Genomic DNA, 15076 nt, shown 5'->3' with positions numbered 1-15076 from the left:
AGTCAGTGAAGGAAGGATATGTATCCTTCCCAGATCCCATCCAACACCATCCTGTACAGGCTGCAGAGGCAAGTCCATTCTACCTGTGTTTCTTGACACCAGGATATGAATTGATCATCAGGCACAATGAGAGACAGCATCTGCTAAAAGCTACCTGGGCATGAATATCAACGTGCAGAAATTTCAGTGCTGCTGATTTCAACCCTGTTCACATGCTATGATTGCTCATGGGGAAAAAAATAAACTTACCATTTAAAAGGTATCATTATGACAAAGCTTTATAATACACAGACAGGTGCAGGGAGCTAACATTGAATTGAGAATCAATCCATAGAGATATGTGGGAGCTGCTGCAGTCCTGTCTGTGGTCATGGCTGTATGCAGTGGCCCATTTCTTTCTGGGAAAGCAATTCTGTGACTCAAATAAATGTCCTGTGTTTTGACAGTATCCTTCTTTTTACTCTCAAATGACAGAAAAACATTGTCAAAGCCTGTTCAGACTGAACCCAGTGCTATCTAGCAGGCAGGAGAATAAATACTAAAGGAAGCAGCAGCAGCATTTAAGCTAGAGTGAACAAAGCATGGAAGTTTGCACCCCTGTGTTTGTTTGGAGCAGGGGACCTTTCCAGCCCTGCCTCCCCCAGCCTGCAGCTGTGATTTCCCAAGGCAGGAGAAGAGAGAGGCTCTGAAGAGAGTTGGTAAAGCCCAGCTCAGCTTCAGGCTGGTACAGAAGAGAAAGGCTGTGTCAGGGCTTTGCTTGGATCTCCAGCACCCCACAGAGGTACACGGATCTAGGAAGGGAGATGCCAGTGGCAGCTCTGCTGCAGCTCAGTAGATGATTCCTTCTGGTTCCAGCAGCAAGTACTTCTTCATGGAGAGGGGGATGGGGAGCAAGGGGACTCCTCGGTGGCACCTTTCTGACAGTATCTCCCGAATTGCACATCTGCATAAGTGCATGAGGGACCGTGGGGAATTGCTGCACGCACTGAACAAAGAGTCATAGAAATCCTGGTGCCGCTGTAAAAAACCACAAGTGCTTTTTAGAGCAGTAAGCCTTTCCCTTCCCTCCCCCTGCCCACATGCAGCCCTTGGCAGGACAAGGCAAAAAGCACGGTCAGTCTGGCCCTTGGACGCACGTCAAGCACCAGAGACCTGGAACAGCCAAATGCCTGCACAGAATCCTTATGAAATCCTCAAATATTTAGTGCTAAAGACCATGATGAAATCTTTGGGTTTGGTGTGTTTGAGGTGACTGCTCCTTTGTGGTGCTAGCCCTGATCTGCACAGGTTCTGCAGCCATCTCGGGGGCAGTGCAAGCGGGTGAGCTATCCTCTAAACCTCACCACAAGGCAGCAAAATGCTGGTCTTACCAGTGAGTTCTCTGGGGCTGTGAACAGCAAAGCACCTTTGGTCCTGCTCATCACCCCAGCAGCCTTTTAGAATAAATAAAATCACATCCCCATGAGAAGAAAAATGCAGGTGCTTGCAATTGGTGTTGAATAAAAGGAGCAAATGGCAAATATGTGACTGCATGTGACTTGGCCCTATTTTATGATCTTGCTACTTGACAGACATGCTTCCACATATTTTCAGATACACTTTTATGTATGAAGAAGTAAGGATTTCTCGCAAAAAGAAATGTTCTTCAGTTTCATATCAAGTCTGGAAAATAGCTTTGACAACTAGGAATAAAATCTCAACAAAGCAATAAAGCAACTGTGGAGTTTTTCCAAATAAGAATGTCCCAATAGCTTAGATTCATAGAATCATGGAACGGTTTAGGCTGGAGGGCACCTTAGAGATCATCTACTCCAACCTCTGTGGGAGCAACACCTCTCAACTCTCAGCTGCTCAAGGCCTCATTCAACCTGGCCTTAAATATCCCCAGGGAGAGACATTCACAACCTCCCTGGGCAACCTATGTCCTGAAAATCACCATCCTTGTCCTGAGATCCAGTCTAGAATGGTTTGGGGTTGGACTCGATGATCCCTTGCAACCCCTAATGTTCTGTGATTCTGTGGTCTGGGTTGGAAAGGACCTTAAAATTCACTTAGCTCCAACCCCACTGCCCCACCTTCCACTAGCCCAGGTTGCTCAAGTCCCTATTCAGCCTGGCCTTCAACACCTCCACTTTGTTATTTGAAGAAAAATAGTAGTAGTAGTAGTAGCAGCAGCAGCAATAGCAATAACAGCGTAAATATGATTAGTTTGATTACTGTCATCATTGTTACTAAGGTGAAAAAAGACCTTTAACTTTTAATTTTGTGTTCATCCAGAATGATTTAATTTTGTTTTGCTGAATAAACCTGACCCCCCCAAAGGTCTCACAGTCCCTCTGGCTCTATAACTCTGTGTTACTGTATGGATGGAGTTCCCTAAACACCACTCACAATCAGATATTAATACACTTAATTTCAGCACTGATTTGAAAGTTTGGGGAAAGCCAAATGAAAAACTAATATAATTATATATAATAATATAATTATAATTAAAAAATAGGTTTAAACTGGAATATCAGGACTATGAGGACTGCCAAATGAAAGTCATCATTATGTGCAAACATGTAGTAGGCCCAATGATTTTGCCTTCTGACACCATGTTGTCCTCTTTGCTCTTTCGTTTGCCATTTCAATTCTCTCAACAGCTCACTAGCTCTGCTCCACAGAAATCCAACCCATGCAATGGAACCTAAAGATACATAGGCATGCCCAGGTAACATGGTACTGTAACAATACTTGCTGACTTAAAAAAAAAATATAGAATAGAATAGAATAGAATAGAACAGACCAGGTTGGAAGAGACCTTCAAGATCACTGCGTCCAACCTATCATCCAACACCCCCAAATCAACTAAACCATGGCACCAAGCACCCCATCAAGTCTCCTCCTGAATACCTCCAGTGATGGTGACTCCACCACCTCCCTGGGCAGCCCATTCCAATGGGCAATCACTCTCTCTGTGTAGAATTTCTTCCTCACCTCCAGCCTAAACCTCCCCTGGTGCAGCCTGAAACTGTGTCCTCTTGCTCTGGTGCTGGTTGCCTGGGAGAAGAGACCAACCCCAACCTAGCTACAACCTCCCTTCAGGTAGCTGTAGAGAGCAATAAGGTCACCCCTGAGCCATCTCTTCTCCAGGCTAAGCAACCCCAGCTCCCTCAGTCTCTCCTCATTGGGCTTGCGTTCCAAACCCCTCACCAACTTTGTTGCCCTTCTCTGGACACATTCCAGCAAGTCAACATCCAGTATGTTCCAGCAAGTCAACATATAAATATACACAGAGACAGATCTGCAGGAACACCAATGCCAGCCACAACCTTTGCACTTGCTGAGTGCAGGGACAGATGAGCTCCTGCAGCTCCCCTGAGCAGGAGTGCTCCAAGGGCTAACATTGCAATGAAAATTCTCAAAGGTGTTCTTTTGTCAGTCAGTGATGTGGCTTTTGTCAAGTGAGGAAGGGGGAAGTAACAAATCCTCTGAGAGTCTCTTCTCTTTCTAGAGCATTCTCACTTTTCTGTGGCTCGATATGAAGATTCATGGAATTGTTTTGGTTGGAAAAGACACTTCAGATCATTGACTCCAATCACTCTCTAACTCCACCAAGTCTGGTGCTAAACCATGTCCCTCAGCACCACATCTCTGTCTCTTTGAAACACCTCCAGGGATGGGGATTCAACCACCTCCCTAGGGAGCCTATTCCAGGTATTGACAAGACTTCCAGTCAAGAAGTTTCTTCTAGTCTCCAACCTCAACTTCCCTAGTGCAACTTGAGGCTATTTCCTCTCTTCCTGTCACTTGTTACTAGGCTGAAGAGACCAACCCCCACCTGCCTCCAACCTCCTTTCAGGGAGTTGTAGAGAGCAGTGAGGTCTCTCCTCAGCTTCATTTTTTCCACACTAAACAACCCCAGTTTCCTCAAGATGCTCCTCACCAGCCCTGCTCTCCAGACTCTTCACCAGCTTTGTAGCCCTTCTCTGGACCTGCTCCAGCACTCAATGTCTTTCATGTAGTGAGGGGCCCAAAACTGAACCCAGTCTTCAACATGGGGCCTCACCAGTGCTGAGGACAGGGGGAAATCACTTCCCTAGTCCCACTGGTCATAGTGTTGCTGATGATGACCACTTGGGCACACACTGGCTCATGTTCAAGCCAAATGTCAATCAACATTTCCAGGTCTTTCTTGGCCAGGCAGCTTTCCAGACACTCACCTCCAAGCTTGGAGCATTGCATGGGGTTGTTGTGACCAAAGGAACGCAAAGAGTGAGCTTGGCCTGTACTCTGTTACAACTAATTAAGAGCTTACCTCAAAGACATCGTCAGGTATGGCTGCTTTCCACTTAGATGTTGATTTGATGTGTTCATAGGTATTGACAACAACCTCCACAGCTCTGGGGTGGGAATGACAGGCTTGGAGCACCTGCAAGCAGGATGAACAAAGACCATAAGTACCACCGGGAAGCTGGGGCTAGCCTGGATGCTTGGCCCTGTGCAATGGTTTACTGAGGTGGACACAAAGAATCATGAGAGGATAAAGCTAGAGATGCAAAAGACACCAGCCCTGTCTACACTACTCAGTGCAAGTACAGATAACCCCCCACATTAGCCCCACATTTTAACACCACACAGAAGTACTGGCTTGGACATCCAGAGCAGAGCAGCTTGCTGATGGGGTGAGCTTTATCACCTAAATCTGGGGATAACTTGTTCATAGTTGGATTGAGTTACTTGACACCAAGCAGAGCTATGCACCAAGACCTTGCTCCAGCAAGGTCATGCAGCACAGGAAAAGAAAACAAATGCCATCATATGAATCAAAAATGCATCATTACAGGAAAATTTAAAAGAAGACTGGGACATAACATAGCTCAGAAATAAAGCTTCCAAGCCACATGAGGTCCCTGAAACTTCTCTGCCCAGTAACTTCAGCTAAGTAGGAAAAAAAAATGCCTGTTGTCACACTCAGGGAGTAACCCTTGGAAGGATTTCATACTGTACAATGCACAGTTTTGTCCCACACAGTCCCCAGGCTTTCACAAACAGAACTGCACAACATCCCTCTGAGATATCTATCAGCCTACTTATTTTACAGGTGGGAAATGACGGTTTGGAAGGAGACCCACTCTGTGCAACAGAAGGATGTGGAGGCAGGAATAAGAGACCCCAGACCTAGCTCTCAGTGTTGCTCTGTTACAGACAGGGCCAGCTCATCCTGGGCTCAAGGGGACACAACCAAAAGTCTGGCATTTTATTCAAAGGCTTCTGGTTGCTTGGCTTGTTAAAATTTTACATATACTGTGGAGGGGCTGCATGATGTTGCTCAGGGCAATGGATGAGAGAGAATAAGTCCTGTCTACAGCACTTAGTTGTCTGATATAATAAGACAGAGCTTTGGGCTTTGCAGGTAAACATCTGCAAAATTATTTGGGAGGGATCCTGTAATTGTTTCTCTCTTTCTCCCTTTTTCCCCCCTTTTTCCTCCACTATAGCCTAGGTCCAGCATTTCCCCTTAATTTCTCACATTTCCTGGGAGTAAGCCTGAGCTGTATTGAGACACATTTCATTTTGAATGCATTTGAATACATTTTAAAGGTCAGAAGCAACAAAATGAGTCAGCTGGCCTGATCTCCACTCTTTGGTAGAAGTCATGAAATACTCATTTTGTATACCCCAGTTAAGCCTCTATGGAGCCAGGTTTGACAAAGGCATGTAGGTTTTCTGAAAGGAGAAAGTGAATCAGCTCTGAAAAATTAGCCTGAACCAGTATTTAGAGTTTGGGTTAGTTAAGAATAAAAATGGAATCTGAGTCTGGTTTCTGGCATTACCAACCACAATCTTGCTTCAGTTAAGTGATGCCACTCTTATACAGGTTGGCATTCTGGGCCCACAGTTTACAAGATTCCAGCAAATCCAGATACCACCAAACCCTGTGGTTTGGATCTCTTATCCCATTCCCGTTCATGACATCACCTCTTTTCATATCCCTACTGTACAAAGCCAATCTTAACCTTGTGGAATTGCAGAGGATATATTCTAGCCGCTCCATGATTCAGTAGCAGCTGGTAGCAGACGTCAGGCTGGGCAGCTGGCCGCACAGATGTGACTTTTATGATATATTGTAGGGGTGCACAGCCATTGACATCCATGATGTTTGCTTCTGCTCCTGCCTCCAGCAGCATATGCAGCAGGACATGATCACAGTTCCAGGCAGCTTTGTGGAGTGGTGATTTGAAATCCTCATCACGAGCATTCACTTCAGCTTTATAGTCTAAGAGCATCCGACAGATGAGGTGGTGATCCTGGCTGTACATCTGATCCTTATAGTGCAGGGCCCAATAGGCTGCACAGGCCAGGGGAGTCTCCATGTAGGCATTGAGGGCATCAACCTGTGCTCCTTGTTCCATGTAAAAGGCCACGAGCTCTGGGATCCCCAAACGTGCAACGGTGTGCAGAGGAGTCTCCTCATCTTGGTTATTTGTTTTGATGTTCACATTTGCTCCTGCCAAAGAAAGATTACGGGGGAAAGATGAAAGCAATGCAGTCCTGGTTTAGGCATCTCTCGGCTTCAGCCCTCCTACCCAAGGAGAAGGTGAGGGAGGGCCGTGAAAGGCACACATGGACATTCAAACAGCTGGAGATGTGGATTCTGTGTTTCTTAAGCCCCCAGGAAACCTGTAGAAACTTCAGGTTCTTGAATCAAGCCTCAGATGTGAGAGCTTGACCCTCAGCTGGCAGAAGAGCTTATCTGAAGCCTGCTTTGGGGCAGCATGCAGGACCAAACCTCTGCGCAAAGTGCTTTTTTCCTGCAAATTAAGACCCGAAAGAAAAAGGAGAGCTTTGCCCCTAGCTCAGCTCATATCCCGAGAATGCTTCCTGCAGCACCTCGGGAACTGCAGGCCTGGGAGAAAGGACATTTCCTGCTAGAGCCATATGTGATATAAGGAAACCCAAACATTGCGTCACCAGCCGAGGATCCGGGGCCCGTTTTCCCGCCGTTCAGCTCCGTTTGTGCCGAGCGGCCGCCGCAGCTGAGGCAACAGCGCCATCTACTGAGGAGCCAGCGGGGACGCGGCGCGGGGGGCGCGAAACACCGGCAGCACTCCGCCCGCCTTGCGCTGGCCTGGACGCGGCGGGGCCTTCACTCCTCACCTGCCCGGCCCTGCCCCAGGCTCTTTGAAGCTGAGGCCTTGGCAAGGTGACAGTAAAAGCGCTCGTGCAGGAGCAAGTGCAAGCAGCGAGGCCAGGCCTCGTGGACTCACAGACAGGTGGGGGTTGGAAGGGACCTGTGGAGATCATCTGGTCCAACCTGCCTTCCAGAGCAGGGTCACCCAGAGTAAATCCCACAAGGACACATTCAGGCGAGTTCGAATGCCTCCAGGCAGGGAGACTCCACAGCCTCTTTGAGCGGCTTGGTCCAGGGCTCTGCCACCCTCAAAGCAAAGAGGCTTTTCTTTATGTTTAGATGTGATCTCTTGTGTACCAGTTTGTGTCCTTTGTCCCTTGTCCTGCCACTGGACACCACTGAGAAGAGTCTGTCTCCATCCTCCTGACACTCACCCTTTAGATATTGATCCCCCCCTCAATCTCCTCCAGGTTAAACAGTCCCAGCTCTCTCAGCCTCTCCTCACAAAGCAGATCTTCCACTCCTCTCATCATCTTAGTGACTCTGTGCTGGGCACTTCATTAGTTCCTTCTTCAGTGAAGGCTCACAAAAGCCCTTGCATGGCCAGACTCACACTAAGACTGAGATGTAAGGATGAGGAAGGAGGAAGAGAAGTCAAGAATTGGCTCTGGGCTGGAAAACCTGAGTGCTAATGCTCTTAAGCCATGTGGAGCGTTAGTCATGTCAGATGTGCATGAGAGTATCATCAATCTAAGTTTGGAGGTGGTAAATTGACAGAGGCTCAGCTTTGCTTGGCTGGCAAGTTGCCCAGATCAGAAGTGGTTAAACTGCATTTACCTGAATTGACCCCGAGTGACAGCACTGAGTGGAGATGGCAGAGTGGGAGATGAATCTTGAAAACTTTGGTACAGGGCCCAAACCCCTGTCTTTGGCTTTTGGTAGTGCTGCTGTGTGTGTGTGCACACCTGCCACATTTTGCTCCAGACCTTTCCCATTTTATCTGGTCTTGAGGTTCGGCTCAGACAGAGACTGGAGTTTGCCAAGTGCTTTGAGATGAAGGGTGGTTTGTTAAGGATTATTACTAGTATTATTCTCCCTGTACTCAGCACTGGTGAGGCCACACCTCAAGTACTGGATTCAGTTTTGGGCACCTCACTCCAAAGACATTGAGGCTCTGAAGTAGGTCCAGAGAAGGGCAACAAAGCTGGTGAAATGTCTGGAGAACAGGGCTGGTGAGGAGAGGCTAAGGGGACTTGGGTTGTCTAGTCTGGAGAAAGGAAGTCTGAGGGGAGATCTCACTGCTCTCTATGACTCCCTGAAAGGAGGTGGTGGTCTGTTCTCCCTAGTAACAAGTGACAGGATGAGACAGGATGACCTGAGGAGTAAACCTAGATGAAGAAAAGAAGTAGAGAAATAGAAACTCCCTGACTGAGAGTTCTTCTGCTGAGGGACTGACCAGGCAGTCAGCTGGAGGCACTGAAACAGGAAACAATCATGGTGTAAGGGCCAGTGGCCAGGGAGTACAGATAGGGTGAGGAATCATAATGGGAAAAACTTCCTCTGATCAAAGAGATGGGAAAAAGCAGCCTGAGATGAAGATGTGGGTCAGCTGTGGATGGAAGGGACAAATACACATGTACTTTGACAAAATGCTTCCTAAGAAAAACCACAGACCATGGCCACCCTCTCTGGGCATGCCACGAGAGATGCCCCAGAGCTTCCCCTTACCTCTCCAAAGCAGCTGCTGGGCACAAGGCATGGAGGTTCGTGTTGTACAGAAGTGCAAGGGTGCCTGCCCACTCATTGAAAAGCAGTTGAGCTTAGCTCCATGGTTGCAGAGGATCTTGAGACACTCAACATTGGCCATTTCACATGCTATGTGGATCGCAGCTTTCCCGTTGGGCCGGCAGTTGATTGTGGCTTTGTGATTGAGGAGGACCGAAAGGCTCTCCAGATGTCCATACATGACAGCTAGATGAAGTCCAGTTGCCCAGGATATCTTTAATTTGTAGCTAGGCAGCCAGTACCCTATACAAAGGGAAAATGTGTTACCATCCTTGGCAAGGACTTGGTTTTGGACTATCAACCTACTGAGAATAATTGAGGGGGAAGGAAGGGTTGGAGTTTTGTTTTAATTTATTGTAATTTTCACCAGCTACAGCTTAGTGCACACCAAGTTCTCTCAAGCATAACTTCATTTTCATTAAGCACTTTCACTACATGCACTGAACAGCCTGCCTTTTGGAGAGACAATTCCCATGCATATGTACTCTGAAGGCAGTTTATGTTTTTCTTGTGACCTGTATAGATAAGATAAAAAATGTGCTTAGGGCATTTAAAATGCCACCAGCTAAAAAATACAGGGGAAATTGGATCTGCCAAGAGCTGAACAAAGGTGGCAATGGAATAAGAAGGCAGCATTTACTTCAGCCAGTGAATCAACAGAGAGCTCATCCTGCTCTTTCTGCATCGGAGATGGCAGGATACTGCGTGTCAGGGGCTAGACTCAGACCTCCAGTGATGCATCACACATAGATGACCACTGGCAACATGGCTGCAGCTGTATCACAGACCTCCTGGCAACTGCTGCCCCTGAGGAGTAGGAGTGAGGGCTTTGGATGATGATGTAAATTAGGTTGGAGAACCAAATACCACAGTGACAATGAAATTTGGCTCCAAAATGTTTGAATTCCTTTCTGAAAATTTCACAGTGATCTCTTTTTTTCCCCTCACTTACAAACAGGTGTAAGGCCAAGTAACACTTAAATATTTGCTCCCAAAATAGGACTGCATACTTAATGACTGCACAGACACAGTCTCACAAGTAATTACTGTAATGATTTCTTTTTAAAAAGCAAACCATAATAATAATGTGCAGAAGGGCACAAGAAGTGTAAAACTCCTTGTCCCCTTTTGATTATTTTAGGTACAGCAGCTGCTTCTTAGCTAGAATGTGCCCATAAACATTTCAGGGTTTGATTTATCTGTTTTTCCTTGGATGAATGCCTGGTTGAATACTGTTATCATGTAAAAGACATGGAAAATGAGGTAAAGATGCATAATGAGCTCAAATTAATCCAGACCTTCATTTTACAATGTCTAATTGTATATATTTTTTTAACCTTAATACCACATAGTACAGGTTTTTACAGTATCCATGTGTGTTGTATCAGACAGAAAGAAGATAGAAAGGAAGGAAAAAGATGTATAGAAACTAGGTGCTGGGGGCAGGGAGAGATTCAAGTTTTTCTTCCCTCCTAGTTAAATTGCAAGTATATTCTGAGATAGATGCCAGCAATGCAGTTCTGGTATGACTGAAAACACGCTCAATTTCCACTGGAAGGCTCCAGTCATGAGAGCAGCAGCACCTTCTGCTCCAGCATGGCTGCAAGGGCTTGTTCCTGACCAGCATAAGCACTTTAGTACTACCAGAGTGTGAGATGTCAGGGGTGAGAAACAGACCATGACATCCACTCTAGAACTAAATTTTGGGGACTACCAAACCCAGTCTCCATGGAATCCATGCCACAAATGGCTACAGCAGACAGCTCTGAGGCACCTGTGTCCAAGTAGGGTGCCAGGCTGCTCTGCAGCTGCTCAACCCTCTCTCAATTTGCTGACTATCCAGGCTATTCTGGCAACTCTGGTGCAATAACCTTTTCATCATATGCCCCCAAACTGGGCACAAAGAACTGGGCTATATCCCAGAGTCCATACATATAGCAGAGCACGTTTCCTAAGTCACCTCTCTGTCCAAATTCACGTGCAATATTCCTCCTTGTTACCAGTGAGCTGTGGAGCATTGTTGGCTTACCCCACACAAAGCTGGCCCTCACATTTATGGTCAGATGTGAGCCATAGATCATAGATTCATAGAATTATTTTGCTTGGAAAAGACCTTTAAGATCATCCAGCCCAAGCATTTTCTAACTCTACCAAGTCTGGTGCTAAACCATGAACCTCACACCACATCTCTGCCTTTTTTAATGATACATGACAGCAGGAAAGTGATCCTCAAAAGCTAAGTTATCACTTTACATAGCCATCATTTTCCTGATTGAGACCACCATTTATTTCTTTGCCAGTGAGCTGGGCTCAGACATCCTGAGGGATCATCTCCATGTCCTCTCTCCAAAACCACAGACATCTCAGCCCAGAGGAACAGGAACCAGGCACTGAGCAGGAAACAGGTATGGACTCTATGGGAGGCCTCATTCAGCTTGCCTGTTTTTTGGGTGGAAACATGAGAAAGCCATGGCACACACAAGGTCAGTGTCCTTGGGAGCTCGCAGCCTCTTTGAAAGGGAGGAAGAAAAGCTACTCTGGCACCCATAGCATCTCTTTTCTGCTTCATTACTTAGGGCTGTGGCAAACCTCAGGCTGTTTGAACAGTGGGATGGTGGGTCTTAATTTTTGTCCCATTCTCCCTCCTTGAGGGCATTCCCCTCTCATGTCACAGTTACCTGAGAATCAGAATAGGGTACAGTGCCTCCTGCCTTTCAGACAAAATGAATATACTGCTGTGATTTAGGCCACAGGGTGCATTTACCTCTCTACTTTTTGGAGAAAGGAAAGACTTCTCCAGACTAGACAGATTAATGATTGCAGCCAAATGATCTACAGTTAAAAACCTGTGCCTTAATCTTGTAGTCTCAAACCACAACCTGAATGCAGCTCAGCCTGCTGAGGACAGAAGAAAAGGTATGTTAAAATACATTCAGTACAGACACTGTCCCCTAGGGAAGTACATCATGACAGGCTGCCCAGTGAGGTTGTGGATTCCCCCTCCCTGGAGGTGTTCAAGGACAGGCTGGACAAGGCCTTGAACAACCTGGTCTAGTGAAAGGTGTCCCTGCCCATGGGACTAGATGATCTTTAAGGTCCCTTCCAACCCAAACCAGGATTCTAAGACTGCATCACTATCAGCCCAATGAAATCAAAAGAGCAGGAGCCATTCATTAAATAAGAGGTAAACACAGTAAAGGAGAAGAGGTGGGATGTTCCCTCTATGCCACAGAAAAGAAAGTGCATTTGCTGTGCTGCTGGCACTGGAGGTGTTTATCAGCACATAGGATTAACTTCTGGCAGAGGCTGATCATTACTGTTTTCTAGTTACACACTAAGAGTCTGTCATCGAGCGTCTCGTGAAGTGTTGATTTTAGCAGAGACCAAACTTGGTTTATTGCTTTTAGTTTTTGGCAATTCAGGCCTGGGTTTTCTACATTCCAAAAGAGCTGTCTTTTCTGGTTGGGGTTTTCCAGATGACTTTTCCTGTTTTGATAAGCCAGCACATCCTCACTTTCTGTTTGAAAAATTAATCTCCTCCCATCCAACAACATTCAAAGTCCACAGGATTTCCTTAGTTCTCCTCAGCTAGGAAGAATTCACTCTACTACTACTGTCAACTGAAAATGGAAGGCACTGAGTGTTTTAGGTTTCTGACTGGTCTGCACACGTGGCTGGGTACATGCCAGAAATGTGTGTACCACTCTTACTCTGCACGTGTCTGTTCTGGGCTTTGCCCCCCCCAGTTCTCTGCAAGGAAATGACAAAGGACTCCTCTTTCTGTTCTCCCCTGAAGCTGCAACAGCTACCTCAGCAGCACAGAAGTTCAGGCTGTTCTCTGGCCTGCCCTCCACCTAGCCCAGCAGGTACAGCTGATAAGGTGCCCTACTGAGGTGACCGTGGCTGTATGAACTGCCTATGACTCAGCTTACATTGCGGTTTCAGAAGAGATCAAAGGCTACAGTTTCTTGAAAACCACTCAAACCAATCTACTTCCTGGCTGGGGAATGCTGCCACATTTACCTTGTTTGTAGGATGCCAGAATCAGGTTTTCGTCTTCCACTTCAAACACCGTATCCACATCTATTTTCTTTTGGCTCAAGAGCTCTTCGAGTGTTTCAAAGTCATTGGACTTCAGGGCTTCAAGAAAGGCCTTTTTCACCAACTTTGCAGCTGCAGCTCGAGTAACTTTCCCTTCCATATTCTCTTCCTCTTTGTATGTCTTTTCCAGATCCATTTCTAGACGTATTTCTTTGTGCTGTGAAGAGGGGTACACTGAGGTCCCTATAGCACAGTTGCATGCTGAAGTTCCTGAAGACCAGAAGGTAATTTTATCACTCAGTCATGCTGATCTGCTTGTTCTATTTATATGAGGAGCATTTCAGTCACTGAAATGCCACTCTTAGATATCACCACACTCTTTTTATGAAAGTGAAGGCAGACATGCTAGCAATAACACCAAAATCAGAGTTATCTCCATGGGCTTTATACACATTAAGCTTCATTAACCTCATGGTTACCCTCTGCTCCTGCCACACTCTTCCATTAAAAGACACTAGTCCCAGGTGCTATTTCTCAGCTGGAGAAGCACTCAGATTTCCTTTCATAGTTATCACTGCTGATTTATTGACTGCAATGGGATGTGATGCTCTGCCTGCAGATGCCTTTAACTAATGCATTTTAGAAAAATAATAAATCCTCCAGGCATTCTTCCTGTGGGAGGTAGCTCACTCTTCCCCAGGACAGCATTCAGCATGCTGGTCCTGGTTTCATTCCTCCAGCCACCAGGCAGGCCTCAACAAGAGCTCCCCACCAGACAGGTCTCACAGCTACCTTGATCTGTAAAGCCTCAAGAGATCATTGCATTGGTCTAGACTGATCTCCCATGTAACACCCTCAGCAGCAGGATTTCTCTGGTGTGCTCAGTGCTCCTAGGAAGGAGAAATGCTGGGATGAAGGGACTGCAGAGCTGTACAGCCGTTTATGGGGTGGGGATCTCACACCCTGCAGCTGGCTTACATGTGAATTAACTCAGGTGCAAGCACTGGAGGCTGCATAGGCTCATAGGCTCTTCACCTTCTCCTGACTACGCTTCATCTAAATTCAGACTTTCTCTTTCACAACCCCATCACCCACTGAACACTTCCCCCTCCCTCCCTTTTCCTTCTGTCTTCGCCAGTCCTGTCCCTGTGTTGACAGCAGGCTGTGAAGACACAAACCCACACATGGCTAGCATAAAAGTGGTTCACACCTACACCTACTTGGGCTGCTGGATGAGACCTTAGCTAGAAGGTGACTATCCACCCTTGATTTAAATCACCTAGCAAAGGACACCACCACAACCATTAACTAGAAATTTTCATGGGTTTCTTTCCTGGGAGTTTGGCTGTGAGCCACATGATACTAGAAGTTGAAGTAGCCCTTGGGCTTGTAGGGTTTCCAGGAGCCAAGCTGCTCAGGCAGCCCCATGAAGACCTGCAGGACCCCTGTCCAGGGGAATGCTCACCAGCTCTCTCCTTGAGCCAGTGCTCAGCAAAGGTGTTACAGTTCATGGAGAACTGTGGAATTTGTGAATTCCTTCTACCTATGTACTTTCAGATGAAGAATATAAAAACTACTTTGTCACAGACAGAGGGGAGTGGAAAATTGTGTGTCCTGTTGCTCTAGGGCCCAGGAAGCTCACCTCAGTCTTTCCAGGCTTACTTAAGAGTCAGCATCAGCCTCTCCATACCCTTCCATTCTCTCCTGCATGACTGCCTCCCTCTTGCTTTGTTACTGTAAATAGTGAAGAACTCCACTTCATACTTTAACAAAAAGTGTTAAGCCTTGTCTGGCACAAGCAGATGAACAAGATGTCCAGAACTCATGGGCTTCTTGTTACCTGCACCTCATTTTTTAAACCTTTTTATTGCTGAAGAGTCATGAATGCACAAAACACTGACCTGACTGCAATCAGTTGTTCACCTCAGGTATACTCTTCAATTTGAAATGGACTAGATTTCCATCTATCATCTTTCAGAAATCATGTTAGATGAACCAAGGACATTCGATCTAGCTGAAGGAATCATGCCAGTACACCTCCAAGCTAGTCTGCTGCTTCAAGGTTGAGATGCAGAAGCACGTTGCTTTAACAGATTACTGCACATTTGCTGATCCATTGTGCTTGCTCTTGGT

The 15076-nt window shown here is 46.4% G+C and overlaps 1 protein-coding gene across 1 annotated transcript; it reads right to left on the bottom strand.

The window, feature by feature from the left end:
- Nucleotides 1-571: 571 nt before the first annotated feature.
- Nucleotides 572-13139, bottom strand: ASB4 (ankyrin repeat and SOCS box containing 4). The gene is made up of 5 exons (XM_009907534.2): nucleotides 12926-13139; nucleotides 8846-9145; nucleotides 6003-6493; nucleotides 4301-4414; nucleotides 572-1017 (listed from the first exon to the last, which is right to left on the bottom strand). Exons 1-5 carry the CDS (start codon nucleotides 13137-13139, stop codon nucleotides 829-831), a joined length of 1308 nt encoding a protein of 435 aa, XP_009905836.1. The 3' UTR covers nucleotides 572-828.
- Between the last annotated feature and the right edge of the window lie 1937 nt (nucleotides 13140-15076).

The sequence above is a fragment of the Dryobates pubescens genome, chromosome 4 (genome assembly GCF_014839835.1).
Source record: "Dryobates pubescens isolate bDryPub1 chromosome 4, bDryPub1.pri, whole genome shotgun sequence".
Classification (NCBI taxonomy): domain Eukaryota; kingdom Metazoa; phylum Chordata; class Aves; order Piciformes; family Picidae; genus Dryobates; species Dryobates pubescens.
This window is presented reverse-complemented; position numbering and strand designations above follow the sequence as displayed.